The sequence below is a fragment of the Petaurus breviceps genome, unplaced genomic scaffold (assembly GCF_028583685.1).
Source record: "Petaurus breviceps papuanus isolate PSGF00001 unplaced genomic scaffold, PetGlider_PUasm1.0 186, whole genome shotgun sequence".
NCBI lineage: Eukaryota > Metazoa > Chordata > Mammalia > Diprotodontia > Petauridae > Petaurus > Petaurus breviceps.
This window is the reverse complement of record NW_027185798.1, coordinates 31,030,846-31,044,573: the sequence shown is the minus strand read 5'-3', so window position 1 is coordinate 31,044,573 and position 13,728 is coordinate 31,030,846. Positions and strand designations below refer to the sequence as shown.

At 42.0% G+C, this 13,728-nt stretch overlaps 1 protein-coding gene across 2 annotated transcripts in view; it reads left to right on the top strand.

Moving 5' to 3' along the window:
• SNX27 (sorting nexin 27) overlaps positions 1-13,728 on the top strand; it is a 72,995-nt gene that overhangs the window by 50,058 nt on the left and 9,209 nt on the right. For both annotated transcript variants that reach the window (XM_069090001.1, XM_069090000.1), the window contains exons 4-7: positions 669-733; positions 5,206-5,310; positions 6,293-6,371; positions 9,394-9,557. In XM_069090001.1, the coding sequence (XP_068946102.1) occupies positions 669-733; positions 5,206-5,310; positions 6,293-6,371; positions 9,394-9,557 (413 nt within the window). The remainder of the gene's footprint in view (positions 1-668; positions 734-5,205; positions 5,311-6,292; positions 6,372-9,393; positions 9,558-13,728) is intronic.

The window sequence follows — 13,728 nt, the reverse complement described above, 5'->3', positions numbered from 1 at the left end:
AGCTTCCAAATGGGGCTCTTGGGAAACATGAAAGGGTTAAATTGAGGCATAGAATGAGGCCTTAGAATTGATAGAAAAGCCTCACAAATTCAGTTTCCTAATCGAATTGGAGTAAATCATCAGGGTAATTTTACCAGCCACATGAGAGTGAGTCAGGAAATTATCTTCTTTAGATCAAGGAGTGATTTTTCTTTGCTTTGAAGAGAAAGTCAGGTGCAAGGATGTGCTCGACAACACACTCAATTGGCTGGCATGCTTGTACAGAGCAGCTTTGAATGCCTGTGGTTCTCTGGCTGCAGCCTTGTTCACGGCTGAAATTGACTTTTGCTCCTCATTTTTTCAATTTTATCTTGGATTAGTTTTTCCCATTCTCTGAGCCCTCTTGTTTTAGCTCATTAATAGCTAACAAAGGATAGAAAAGTTAGACTTACCTCATTTCAATTTCTTTCTGTTCAGAACTTCTCTGAGCCATATAGATAGGCCTACATTTCTGCCAACTGAGAGCTCCACATTCATCCCTAATGTTCCCTGTGCCAGCCAGGGTGGGGCTCCCACCTCACGGCCTCACCTGCTAAAGCTGCCTCATAACAAAACCCAAGTGCCTTCTTGGTTGTTTTTACCGTTGAGATTCAGAGCCTCATACCAAGCTCTGTCTTTGTGTCCTATAGTGTGTTCCATACGAGTTATTGGTGAGAGTGACATCATGCAAGAGTTCCTCTCGGAGTCAGATGAGGTAGGTTGACAGCCTCCCCAGTGACTATCTGTCCTTTTTAAAAATTCATAACAGTTTTGGGTTATAATAATTGCCATAAAAATACTAGACTACTCCAGCCTCCTACTCCTGCTCGCTCTTTAAGGCTCACCTCAAGCCCCACACCCATGAAGCCTTCCTTGACAACTGTAGACCATATAGACCTTTCTTTTTGTCTGCATCACACCTTTAGTACCTCGTTTTATACTGTCCTCTTCACCGTACTGATTATTATTTGAATGTATTAGCAGCAACTGTGCATGTGTCTAGTACTTCAGCAGACCTGTAATTCTATTGGTGGGGGTATTCATCCAAGAAAATCTTAAGAGAGACAGTCATCATGAGTTTTTGTGACCCCCTCCCCCCCGTCTCCCCAGTTAATCATCAGGTGGCCAGTCTTCTGGTGACCTGCTTCTCTGAACTTTGCTGGGCTAGTCTTTGAATGACAAAAATGCAGTACCTTACCTGTCCCCTGCCGGAATCTTCTCCCCTTTGGTCATAGCTGCCACTCACTAAATGTGATAGAAACCAAAAAGGAATATTACAGTTAAAAAGAAAAACGCTCTACTGGCATTACCTTTAAGAAATGGAAATCAGTATCATACCTTTGTCATAATAAAGTTTTAGAGTAGGATTTTAGTGGAAAATATATATTCCATATTTTCTGATTATTTTATTAAGAGGCAGCTGTGGCATGGTAGATAAGAGAGCTGGTCTTGGAATCAGGAAGACCTGAGGTTCAAGTCCAGTCTCCGACACATGCTGGCAGTGTGACCCTGGGTAAGTCCCTTAACCTCTCCATGTCCACAGGCATATCTGAGGCTCCCCAGGGCAGAGCAGGTTCTGATCTGCACAGGTCGAGGGGTTTCCTCACTGAGACTTCCTTACAGTCACTCGTCTAGTGTTTCCCCCGCAGCCCTCTAAAAGTCCATACGTGTCTCATTTTTCCACCAAGATTGTTAGCTCTTGTTGATGAGTGTGGGTTGTACCTTGAGATTCCCTTTGACACCTCACACAAGAGTAGGCATATAGTCATGCTCTCTCTGTTTGATACAACTCCCCAGGGAGGTAGGTATACCTTCTTACTGAGGCAGGAGGCAAGTGACTTGCCCAAGATCCCCAGTTGGGTGGGTTTGAGTCCAGAACTCGATCCCTCCAAGACCAGAGCTCTTTCTGCTTCGCCATGATGCCTTTCATGTAATAATTGCTACATGGTCAGGTTGACAAAGTGCTTGCTGTCATTTGATGCTCACAGTGGTGTGTTAGGCAGATTCAGTCCTTTCTTCTATCTTTATAGATGAATGAATTGAGGCCCAGAGAGGTCACATAGCACGGTGAGGGCTTTCCATCCTTAGTAAGTGACCTGGCTTAGAATACTGAGACAGGTACTCATTAAATGTGATGGAAGCCAAAGCCAAAAAGGAATACAAAGGAAAAATGATTCCCAGCTGTTCATAGCTTTCCCTAGCTAGAGGTTACACTTTTGGGGGCCTGTGCCCCAGTTCTAAGGTGGGTATAGGGTCTTCAACTTCCTCTTTCCTGTGACTCCTCCCTTCCATGTATTAACTTTAGGAAGATTCAGACTTTCTTTAGTAAAAATAAATAAGAATAGGGGCACAACAGGGACCTTCCTGGGAAAATTTGAGAAGATCAGAAGAAAAATTCCAGGATGAGGTTTGGGCCCTGTGAAGAGTAATACCTCCAGGCTAGGGTTTGCTTTCACAACGGACAACAAGCGGCAAGCCCTAGGGTTAGCTAGGTTGGGAGGCTGCCTTGGCCCTAGCCACAGGAACTTTTACCCCCACATAGTGAGGGGAGTTGGTCATTTGAGCCCTGGAAGATGGAAGGAACCTCTGCTGAGAAGGAACGCCAGAGACAGCTGTGCTGTGAAGAGTGGTGGGGGCGGGAAGGAACCAGCACACGATCAGTGAATGCAGAAGCAGTGGGGCAGAAAGCCCCTGGCTGCGGGCACTTAGAGGAGGTTGGAGGTTTGGCTTTGGTTCCAGGCTAGAGGGGAGAACTGCAGATCTGGAGCAAGAGGCACCATCCCCCACACCCCAGGGCAAGAGGTGATTACAAAAATTAAGCTATTACCACAAAAGTGCACAGGCAAAGGAGAAGGAATCCAACCATAGAAAGCTATTATGGGAACAGAGAAGACCAGAGTTCACTTTCAGAGGAGAATATTGAAGCAAAGAAACCCCCCTTTACCTCAGAGAGTCATGTCAAATGGTCATCTGCCTAAAAAGAATTCATAGACAATCTTAACAAAAGTCTTTAAAAATGAAATGACAGAGATGGAGGAAAAACTAAAAAAAAAAAAATTAAAGAAAAAGAAAGGAAGGCAAAAGGTATGCAGAATGCAGAAATCTGAATGCAGAGATACAAAAACTTTTGAATTTAAAGGTTTTAGTTTCATTTTACCCATAGATTAATTTCTTTGGGATAGCTTAAAGAGCTTCCTACCCCTTTTCCTTACTTTATCTGAAAACTAGTGTTTTTTTCTTTCTATTCTCTATATCAGTTTTATTTTTCCATGTTTGGAAGGCTTTTACCGTTTGTATTTTGAAAGCCCAAATTAATGAGCATGGTGAGCTGTTATTGAAGTCACTAGTTTTGCCCTAAGTGACACCATCTTACTTTTTATTCTAAATACTCTGTGGGTTCCTTAACCCACCTTCTTTTCCTTTTATAGTGACTTGGGACAGCCCTTGTTGATATGCTAATCACATTGACAGGAAAGGGTAAGGGGCATCAGTGCATGGGGTTCATGGACCCAATGGGTGGATCCAGCAAAGGAGATCACAGTGTAAGTAAATCAGGTCAGTCCCTCTGCTTAAGTCTGGCTCTCCACTGTGGCATCCATGACATCCTCTTGTACCCAAATTTGTCTATAGCCTTGCAAACCATTAGCTTCCAAGAACTGCCTGATCACTTTACTGGGCTCTCTGGTGTCTTTGGACTGGTAGGTCCTTGTTGGCCAGTCATTGATGGGCTTCTCTTTTTCCCCTAAAGGCCTGGTACTCCCCATGGTGTGCTTGTGGGCCTCAGCATATTCTACTTCTTGCTGCTTCAAGCATTTTCTAGAAAGGGCTGGCCAACTTGCAGAGCTGGGGTTCTCTACAGCATCGTTACTTTTGTTAGGGGAAGAGGCCCAGAGAAGTATGAATCCTTTTGAGTGCTTTGGGAGAAGAGACTGGGATTTCCTGCCCTCTCTCTGCTGCCTCCTCCCAGCTCTCAGTGATCTTCCATCTTCCTCCCTGCTTCCTTCCCCCTCCTTCCCTCTGCTGTGTCCAGTACACCTGCCCCTCCCATTAGTTTTGTGTCCTCTTCCCCAGGTTCCTCCTTTGGAGGAAGAGTGAGACAGTGTGAATTCTGTCTAATCTACCTCTAGCATTATGATAGTAGACAAATATGGAGTTAATAGTTAATGAATCTCACTGGCCAACCTTAGGAAAATTAAGTGCTACAGAAAGCAGTGAGGAACTCATACCTTCTTTTTTTTTCCAAAAACAAACAAAAAACTAGAGGATGGAGTTGTAGAATAATTCGTTGATTATCATTAAAAGCTATAGTAGAGAAAGGCCCCTTTTGAATTTAGGAGGGCAAGAGAGCATACTTTGTCAGAACAAATGAATGTAAGGGCTTGGATCTTTGAGTGTTCATTCACCTTTTTGAAGCAATGTGGAATAGTAGATAGTGTTATGCTTGGAGTTGGAATGACCTGGGTTCAGAGCCTGCCTTTGACCTTTAATTTACTGGATGTCTATGAATAAGTCACTTAATCTCTTTAGTTTCTTCAAATTGAGATAACGATATTTGTAGTACCCATCTGTCTCACAGGGTTGTTTGTGAATCTTAAATGGGATAATGTGTACAAGAACAGTTTGGGAACTGTACAGTATTTTGTGATGTACAAATATCAGTTCTTAGTCCTTCAAAGGAACCACTGTTTAATGGTAAAGCATGGTCATATGGATAGCTCTTCATCAAGTCTAGCTTACCCAAGCAGTTTAAAAATATTTGTTGAAGCAACTCCCTCTGGAGGTTTTCTTACTTTAGTATTGGGCTCTGAACTGATTGGAAAAAGGAAACAGAAACCACCCTCTCCCTGCCCCACCCCAGGATGGCTGTGTGGTCCTGGAATGGGTCTGACTTAAGAGGGAGGAAGGCATGCTGTCTTACCTCATTAAGGTCCCCTCCTCCAAGGACCTTGAGATTGAATTTGGCCATAGTTTGAAGGGGACTTCTTCATGACCGGTCAGGTTACTGATTTGTAGCATGTCTTTGTTTCCTCTCTTTACAACTTCTTGTATTTCTATATCGGAGGATGGTGATTTACTTTTTCTATGTGTTCAGGTTATTGTTGAGCTTATGTGCTCCAGGCTGAGAGAGAGTTACAAGTTCAGCCCATGAGTTGTGCTGCCACACATTCTTTGTCCGTTTTCCCCCAGAACTACAACGGCGTGTCTGATGTCGAACTAAGAGTGGCTTTGCCAGACGCCACCACTGTGACTGTCCGAGTTAAAAAGAACAGCACCACAGACCAGGTGTATCAGGTAAATGGAGCTCACACTGTTACCGACATCAGTGCAAAAGCATCTGTGACCATCCTTGGGGAAGTATGAATGGGGCTGTTGTGCAGGACCTACCTCATTAGTGGCAGGGGCTTTGCCTCTGACACTGCCTGGGGGACCACACCATGGACAAGGGATGGCAACAAACTGTCTTATGCTTTCTTTCACTGTTTCTGCTGAAATGACCTTGTTTTCTGAGACCCCTTGCTTAGAGTCAGCCTTGGAAAAGAGAGGGAGGGAATACACATTCATAAAGCACCTGCTCTGTTCTGATGCTGAACATGTCACTAATACTGTCCAATTTGATCCTCCCAACAACCCTGGGAGGGAGACACTGTTGATAATTGAGGCAAACAGAGATGAAGGGGCGTTCCCAGGACCGCACAGATGGTTGTCTGGAGTCTGCAGGCCCATTGCCCTGTGCACTGTGGTGCCCCTGCTGTTTGTCCTGGAGTCCTGGATGTGAACAGTGTGAATGAATGTTGAAGTGAGTGGGGAAAGAGGCAACGTGTGTGACTGTCACGTCATTGGGGAGGCCGTGATGTGCAGTGTCCTCCCATTTAGTTTTCTACTCACATTCAGGTTGCCTGAGAAGGAGGCCTGCCCCTAGCATTTCACTGTTTTCATGAGGGTGCTTGGTGATGATTTCTTAGGGAACTTCACTGCCCAGTGACTTTGGCCAGGCCAGGCAGGTAAGGGAACTAGGGGAATCTGGGACACCTGGAAAACCAAGAAAGCAATTTAAGCAACACAATCACAATTGCCCAAAGGCGCTTTATGTTGAATGGCTAAAAAGTTGTGCTTGTGTTCACACAAAGCTTAACTATGTGACCTCAGTGTTTAGGAATTAAATTTTTCCGGCTGTGAATTTTTATGTTGGCCAGGGGCTTTTCCCCATCCCCATTCTAAGCCTTGTCAGGTTGAGCTTCCCTCATATTAACCTGGCCTTCCACTTGTGCTTTAGGCTATAGCAGCAAAGGTTGGCATGGACAGCACGACCGTGAATTACTTTGCCTTGTTCGAGGTGATTAATCACTCCTTTGGTAAGTGCCAGCAACTGATTTGAAGTGTTTTACTTTGAGATTAAAAACTTTTAGTAAATCATCAGGTTGGAATAACCCATCCAAAGAGGGGTACCCCAAAGAAAAGGGAATCCGGTCATTTGGAATCCCCTTTGTCAGGCAGAACAGATAGCCCTGGAGGCCTAGGCATTCTCCAGCCTCTGCACAGGTGTTAGGTCACTTCAGCTACTTGTGCTTTCTAAAGAGATTATTCTTCAGGGTCTCAGGGAAAATGAGTGATTTCTTTCTGGCACAGTGGCATGTTGTCTGCTATTCCTGATTGTATTAGGCACAGATTGTATCTCCTTTTTTTTTTCCAGACTAAAATTTAAATCTTTGTTCTTCTAGGGGAATAGTCCTGAGAGGAGATAGTAGGTTTTTAAATTTAATTGGTACTCTAAATGCTTTTTCCACAAAGTTTAATTGGGATGGGGGGGGGGATCTCTTTTCTTTCAGCAGAGGAGGGGAAAGTTGACTTAAAACACTCTTGATTTTGTTACACGTGTTCATATTCCTAAACTCCCTCCTAAGAAACTCTGCATGGTGGCATGAGAAGTTTCAAAAACATTCTTCCAGTAGGTAATGAATGAGGCATGATGGGGTGGGGATGGGGGTTTCCTAGTAACTCATTAGAAAGGAAGTCAGAGGACTCCCTCTTACTTAATGTTAATCTCTTGCTAAGTGTGGTCCTGTTCTCTGTCAGCCCTGAAGTTGCAGGAATAAGGTTAGGAAGAACATGGGTGTCGGTTGATTAGATCCTTCATCCTTCAATTAAATTGGCCTGTGGTGGCTGTCTCTAATCGTCCTGATCTCTTTGTGGCCATTGGACCCAGATGGCTCTGGAGGAGAAAGTGAGGCTGGTGATTTTGCTCAGCCCTCCCTCTCTTAAATCCAATTCTCTTACAAGTCATGGCATCATCTTCCCAGTCTTTGAGAACAAAGGACAAACAACAAATAGGGCCATGGTCTTGGACGTCTTAGAACTCGAGGGAATAAGTTTATTTTCCACCTGAAATATTTTGTTTCCTTTTTGTTCCTAGGTCAGTTTGCTCTATTGAACTACTTTTTTTTTTTGGCTTTTTGGAGGGCAGTTGGGGTTAAGTGACTTGCCCAAGGTCACACAGCTAGTTTTTGTGTTAAGTGTCTGAGGCCGGATTTGAACTCAGGTCCTCCTGACTCCAGGACCAGTGCTCTATTCACTGTGCCACCTAGCCACCCCTGTTGAACTTCTTATAGAGACACATGGGACTAAGATTACAAGGAACTTGATAGCTCATGGATTAATTATTTGAGCGGTTAGAAAGGAAGACAGAATGATTTGATGAAGACCCCCAAGGAGTGTAGTCAGGATGGTGGTGTGAGAGGAAGCATTTTAGCTTGGCTCCCTGACAAAGACCTTGAAAATGCATCAGACTAACTTCTTATTGGGAGAGTCAATATTCTAGCCTAGTGCAGCTTTGGAGGTGGACAGAAGGGGCCGGTGACCACTGGGGAGGAGGGTGTGGTGGCCATGGCTGCATTAGCAGCAGCAGGAAGCATTCCAGCACCTAGAGACTGAAAGAGGGTCAGCCCTCAGTAGGGTACCAGGGCAGGAAGAGGTCTCAAGAGGTACTAGGTCTGTACCCTAAAGAGATCAGAGAAAGGGGAAAAGAACCCATACAAGAAATACTTACAGTAGCTCTTTATGGTAGCAAAGATTTGGAAACTGAAGGGATACCTATTAATTGGGGAATGACTGAACATGTCATGGTAAATGAATGTGATGAAATACTAATGTGCTGTAAGAAATGATGAAGGGGATGGGTTCAAAGAAACCTGGGAAGACTTGTATGAATTAATGCAAAGTTCAGTGACCTGAAACAGGAGAATAATTTATATAACACCAATATTGTAAAGATAACCAGCTTTTTAAAACTTAGTAACTCTGACCAGCACAATGTCCAGCCACAATTCCAGATGACTTGTGATGAAACATTCTGCTCTCCTCCATGTAGAGAATTGATGGACTCCAAGTATAGATTAAAGGATCTTTTCTTTTTTTCTTTCTTTTCTCTTCATTTTTTCTTCCTTTCCTTTTTATTTTGGACACAACTAATGTAGGAATTTGTTGTGCATGGCTATACATATTTGTAATGGGTTTTGTTCCTTCTCAGTGGGAATAGGGGAGAGGGAAGAAGGAAGGAGAAAATTTGGAACTGAAAAGAAAATAAATGAATTGAAAGGGGGAAAAAAGACTCCCAAAGTGGACACCAGGATACTTCTATTCTAATCCCAACCTTGCTTCCATCCTGTAAGGCAAATTACTTTTCTTCTACAGATTTCAGTTTTTTATTTTGTCAGATGGAAAGGGTTAACTTCATTCTTCATCTTTTGATGAAAGCAAATCAAGAGGAGGAAGTTTTCTGGGCTATTCTTTAGAGAGGTATTGTAGACATTAAAAGTGATTTTTGTAGTGCTTACATTCAATCAGGCATGGGAAAGGAAGTAGCATTCCTCAGAAGATAAGTAATTTTGAAGAGTGCCTTTTGGGATCCACATTGGTGAAAGAACCTCTCACTCATCAATAGTGGAAATAACTTGTTAAGAATTGAAACCTGAGAGTCTGAAAATGCCTTAGCGGTATGAAAGAAAGGCTTTCTTTAAATATGTTCTGTAGACAGCAGCTGGATGTAATTTACCAAAGAGTCAGCCAGATATTCTAACTGAGAGGACTTGGAAGCAGTTATTGCTATTAGCATGTTAACTCTAGGTCCTATTGCTCAGGTGATGGGGACAGAAATGCCAGTCAGTTTGTGAAGAGTTGAAAAGGTAGGAGAAACAGTTTTGTCAGGGCAAATGCATATTTATGCTATTGAAGTGCCTCTTGATGGATCTGAGCTGGTCCCCTAATCTCATTTGGGTAAGAGCTTGCCATCCCCAGTTTGGCCTGTGCAGTCTGAATCAGGAAAATTTGTATCTTTTCCCCCTGGTTCTATAAGCTTCATGTCTTTGCTCTAACTTGTAGTACGTAAGTTGGCTCCCAATGAATTCCCCCACAAGCTCTATGTCCAGAACTACACATCAGCTGTGCCAGGCACCTGCCTGACTGTCCGCAAATGGCTCTTTACTACAGAAGAGGAGATTCTTCTGAATGACAATGACCTTGCAGTCACCTACTTCTTCCATCAGGTGGGTACACTGGCCTTCTTGACTGGCTCTTGCTTTCTTTTCACTTGCAGTTGGTAGAAAATAATTCCAATCTTTTGACTAGTTGACAGCCTGTTTATCACAATTGCAGATGACAAAGCTGAGAAGGATGTCTAATAACTAGGCTCTAAGTTCAGAGGGCCAGAACCATAGCTTATCTAAATTTTAGGTCTTCTCTATCAGCTAACACAGTGCTTTGCACATCTGTGCACCCTAGGTATTTAATAAATGTTGTGAATTGAGTGAATTTATTTAGTAATACTTTGCATGATAGAATAGGGTTTCAGGTCAGTCTCAGGTTAGAAAAATTGACATCAACTGTATGAGAAAAGAATGGATGGAAACATCACTATATGGCAGTTCATGTGAAAAAGGCTTAGTTGACTCCAAGTTCATTGAGTCAGCAGTGTGATGCTGCAGAGGCAAAACCAAACCCAACCCTGATTTTTGGCTATATTATTAGACTTTTAATGACTGGAATCCATTCCAATAAACATTTATTAAGCACCTACTATGTGCCAGGGACTGTGCTAAGCACTGGGGATACAATTAATTAAAAAAAGACGGTCTCTGCCCTCAAGGAGCTTAAAATCCAGTGGGGGAGACAATCACAAAAGGGGGCATGAAAGGTTATGTATTGGAGAACCGAGGACATCTTGTTCTGTGGAGTTGAGACCAAGCAGAGCAACAGGTGCAGAGTGGGAATTTTCTGCCATCTCTGAAGGAAGGCATTGGGAGGAGTTTGGTGTTCTGCTTTCCAAACCCTCTAATCAGAGGAGAGAAGAGGCGGAGGGAGGGAGTTAGCAGCATAGTGGTAAGATTAGGAGTGATGAACTTATCCTGGGAGGGGCATCTTGTTTGTGGAGTTGAGACCAGTTCCAGGCAGGGCTGCAGATGCAGAGATTCCAGTCATCACCTATATTTTGGGAGCCTCATTTAAGATGGTCTAGGACATCTAGTCTACAATATCCAATAGCCAATTGGTAATGAAGACTGAAGCTTGGCATCCGTGCTTTTATTAAAATCTTTGATAAAAGTGTTCAAGAGTACAGGGCTAAACATAATGTAGAATCTTGAATGCAAGGCAAAATGTTTGAAGTCTACTTGATAAGCAGTTGGAGGATGTTAAACAAAAGTGTGACAACCATATTTGTTCATAAGGAAGATTATTTTGGCAGCAGTAAGAAGGTAGGTGGGGAAATAAGTTTCCTGCTGAAAGAATTTTTACAAGGCTATTATAGTAGTCCAGATAGGTGATGATAAAGGCCTATATTATAAGGTTGTATCAGTGGGGGCAGAGAGGGGGTGGGTAGCAAGATGGTAGGTAGAGATATTGTGATTTGATAAAACTTAGTAACTGATAGTTTGTCACTAATGAGGGAGAGGAAGGAGTTGAAGCTATAATCCCCAGGTCTCAAGTGCTGGGACTAAATGGGATGTAGTGCTGTTGACATTGATATAATGTATGAAGTTATGATAAAGAGTAGATTTGTGGGGGAAGATTAATAAAGACCTGTTTGGACATGTTGAATTTTATTCAAGATGCTGGTGGGTAGGTAGGAATCTGGATGCCTTCTGGATTTGGATCTGGAGCACAAAAGAGCGATCAGAGATAAATACATAGTTGCCTACATAGATGATTCTGTGGTTGATGCTGTAGAACAAGAAAAGAGAAAGCAGGCAATGACAGGCCCTTAGAGAACACCTTAGTTAAATGTTTAGGAAGAGGAAATGAGGATTCAGGGGATCGGATGAAAAAGGAACAGTTCAGAAGAAAAGATGAAAGCTAGGAGAATGGTGACTCAGCTTCCTCAAATGTAAAATGAGGAAGATAGGTAAAGATGGTCCCTATGGTCCTTTCTAGCTCTGTCTATTATCCAGTGATCCTGTGACTGGTCCCCAAAAAGTATAGACTATCTAGTAGGGAGGTTGTGGTCACCAGTGTCGCCAGCTACAGAGAGGTCAAGGAGAATGAGGGCTGATGAAGGTTTTTTGATTTTTGACTGTGAGGCTACTGTTAATTTTAGAGCAGTTTCAGAACAGTAGTAGAATTGGAACCAGATTGCTTGAAGTTGACAAAGTGGATAGAGGAAAAGTGGAGGAAACTTTTCTGAGAAGTTTAGCAATGAAAGGGAGGAGAGATTGGATAGCAGTGGAGTTGTCACAGGAATTATCTGGATTGTCACAGGAAGACTTTAAAAATATTTGGGAGACTCTGATTATGTGTGAAGGCAATTGGAAAAGTCAGAGGAAAGAAATTCCGAAGGCACATGTGAGAAAAAGGTGGCTTCCAGACTAGGTTCTTGAAGGAGGATGGAGGTCTTAAGGGTTAGTCTTATACAGAGAATACCTTTTCCTTTTTTGATTGGAAGGAAACAAAGAAAATAGGTGATGATACAAAGAACATTTAAGAAATGAAGGAAGAGAGCTAAGAGACTTTTTGTCTTTTTTTTTTTTTTAATAAAGTAGGAGTGCAGATACTTGCAATAAGAGAGAAAAAAGATCTGGGACATTCACTCTGGGGAATGAGATGAGTTGATAGGATAGAATAAAAGTATTGTGCATCAGCAAGTCCCCAGCTGAGGTTATACACCACTGCTTTTTAGTGCATGAAATCAGCTTAATTTTGCAACTTTCTCCTGCTAAGCCCTGGAGAATTAGCAGAGAAATCATATAATGGGGGGTTACCTAGGGATATATGGATTCACAGGTTTAAAACAGTAGAAGGTCAGTGAGGATAAGGTAATTAGCTAGGAAAACAGTGGCAAAGTATAGGGTCGAGACTGACTATATTGGCAAGTGAAACTAGATTAGAGAAGGTAGATTAGATGAATGATAGGTCAGTGAACTGAAGGTACTTGGAGATAACTTTCAAGATATCTGTGAAAAGAATAGAAAAGATAGTTATTGCTAGTATTAATACCAAAATAAAGTTAAAATGAGAAGACATTTGTAGCCACTGACCCATGTGACTTTATCATCTACATAAACTTTGTGATAATGGTCTATTCACATATTGAGGGTATCCTTGATGAAGATATAAGAGAGAAGAAGCAGGTTTTCATAGCCAGTTTTCTACAGTAGACCAATTTTCATTCTCACAGTTGACTAAGTAGTGTAGATACTACTGTAACTATTGTTTCGTTACAGAAAAGTATTTGATTTGATAAATCTAAAACACAGTATTAAAGACTGTTCTCCACCAAGATGTCCTTCATATATGTTAAGACAATATAAGATATAATTTTAAAGATCATTTAGTTATCAATATTAAATGAGGTATAAACCAGGGAGAAACAGGCTTGGTAGGAGTGTTTTTCAGTGCTGTTGGGGATATCTTGAACAGTGTCTAAAAGGAAGAGGAATTTATTCTCAACAGTGAGATATTGCAGATGCTTCTTTGTGAATGACAGAGTACTGGAATACTACAAGTCTCTTTAACGAAACCCATAACCGTGCCATTTCAGTGATCCCAAGCTCTTCTCTGATGTAGAAGCCCATGTTTTCAGCATTAGTATTTGCTCAGTAATGCAGTCTGGTTGTGAATCATGCAACAATATGGTTCTGAATCAAAATTGCATGTCACCACCAAGAGTTGTGTGTCAGAACATAACTGGAAAAGCAGTTGGGTAATACAGCAAGAGATAACAACAGCATGGATAATCCTGGGCATTGCATCCACAACCATTTGTACCAATAAAATATTAAAGACTTAAGAGAGTCGGTCCTATATGGACAGAGGATTGGACTTAGAGTCATGAGGCTTGAATTTGGATCCTGGCTCTAATACTTCGTAACAGTAAAACCAGAGGCATGTGGTTTGTGAGCTTCAGTTTCCTCCATCTATGAGGTGAAGGAAATAAAACTTGTACTACCTACCTTGTACATTTATTTTGGAAGAAGAAACTTGGTAAAATTTGAGAAGTGCAATGGAAATGTGTTTATTTTGCATGTGGTTATCTGCAGGCTTGTTGTTTCTTCCCAGTAGAGTGTAAGTTCCTTGAAGACAAGGACTGTTTCATTCTTGTGTTGGCATTCCCATCAGCTAATTTTAATATGTTCTTAATAATATATGTTTGCTGAATTTAATTATTATTTCACACACACAGATAAATGAAATGAAGATTAGAATATGACAAATGTATCAGTAGCA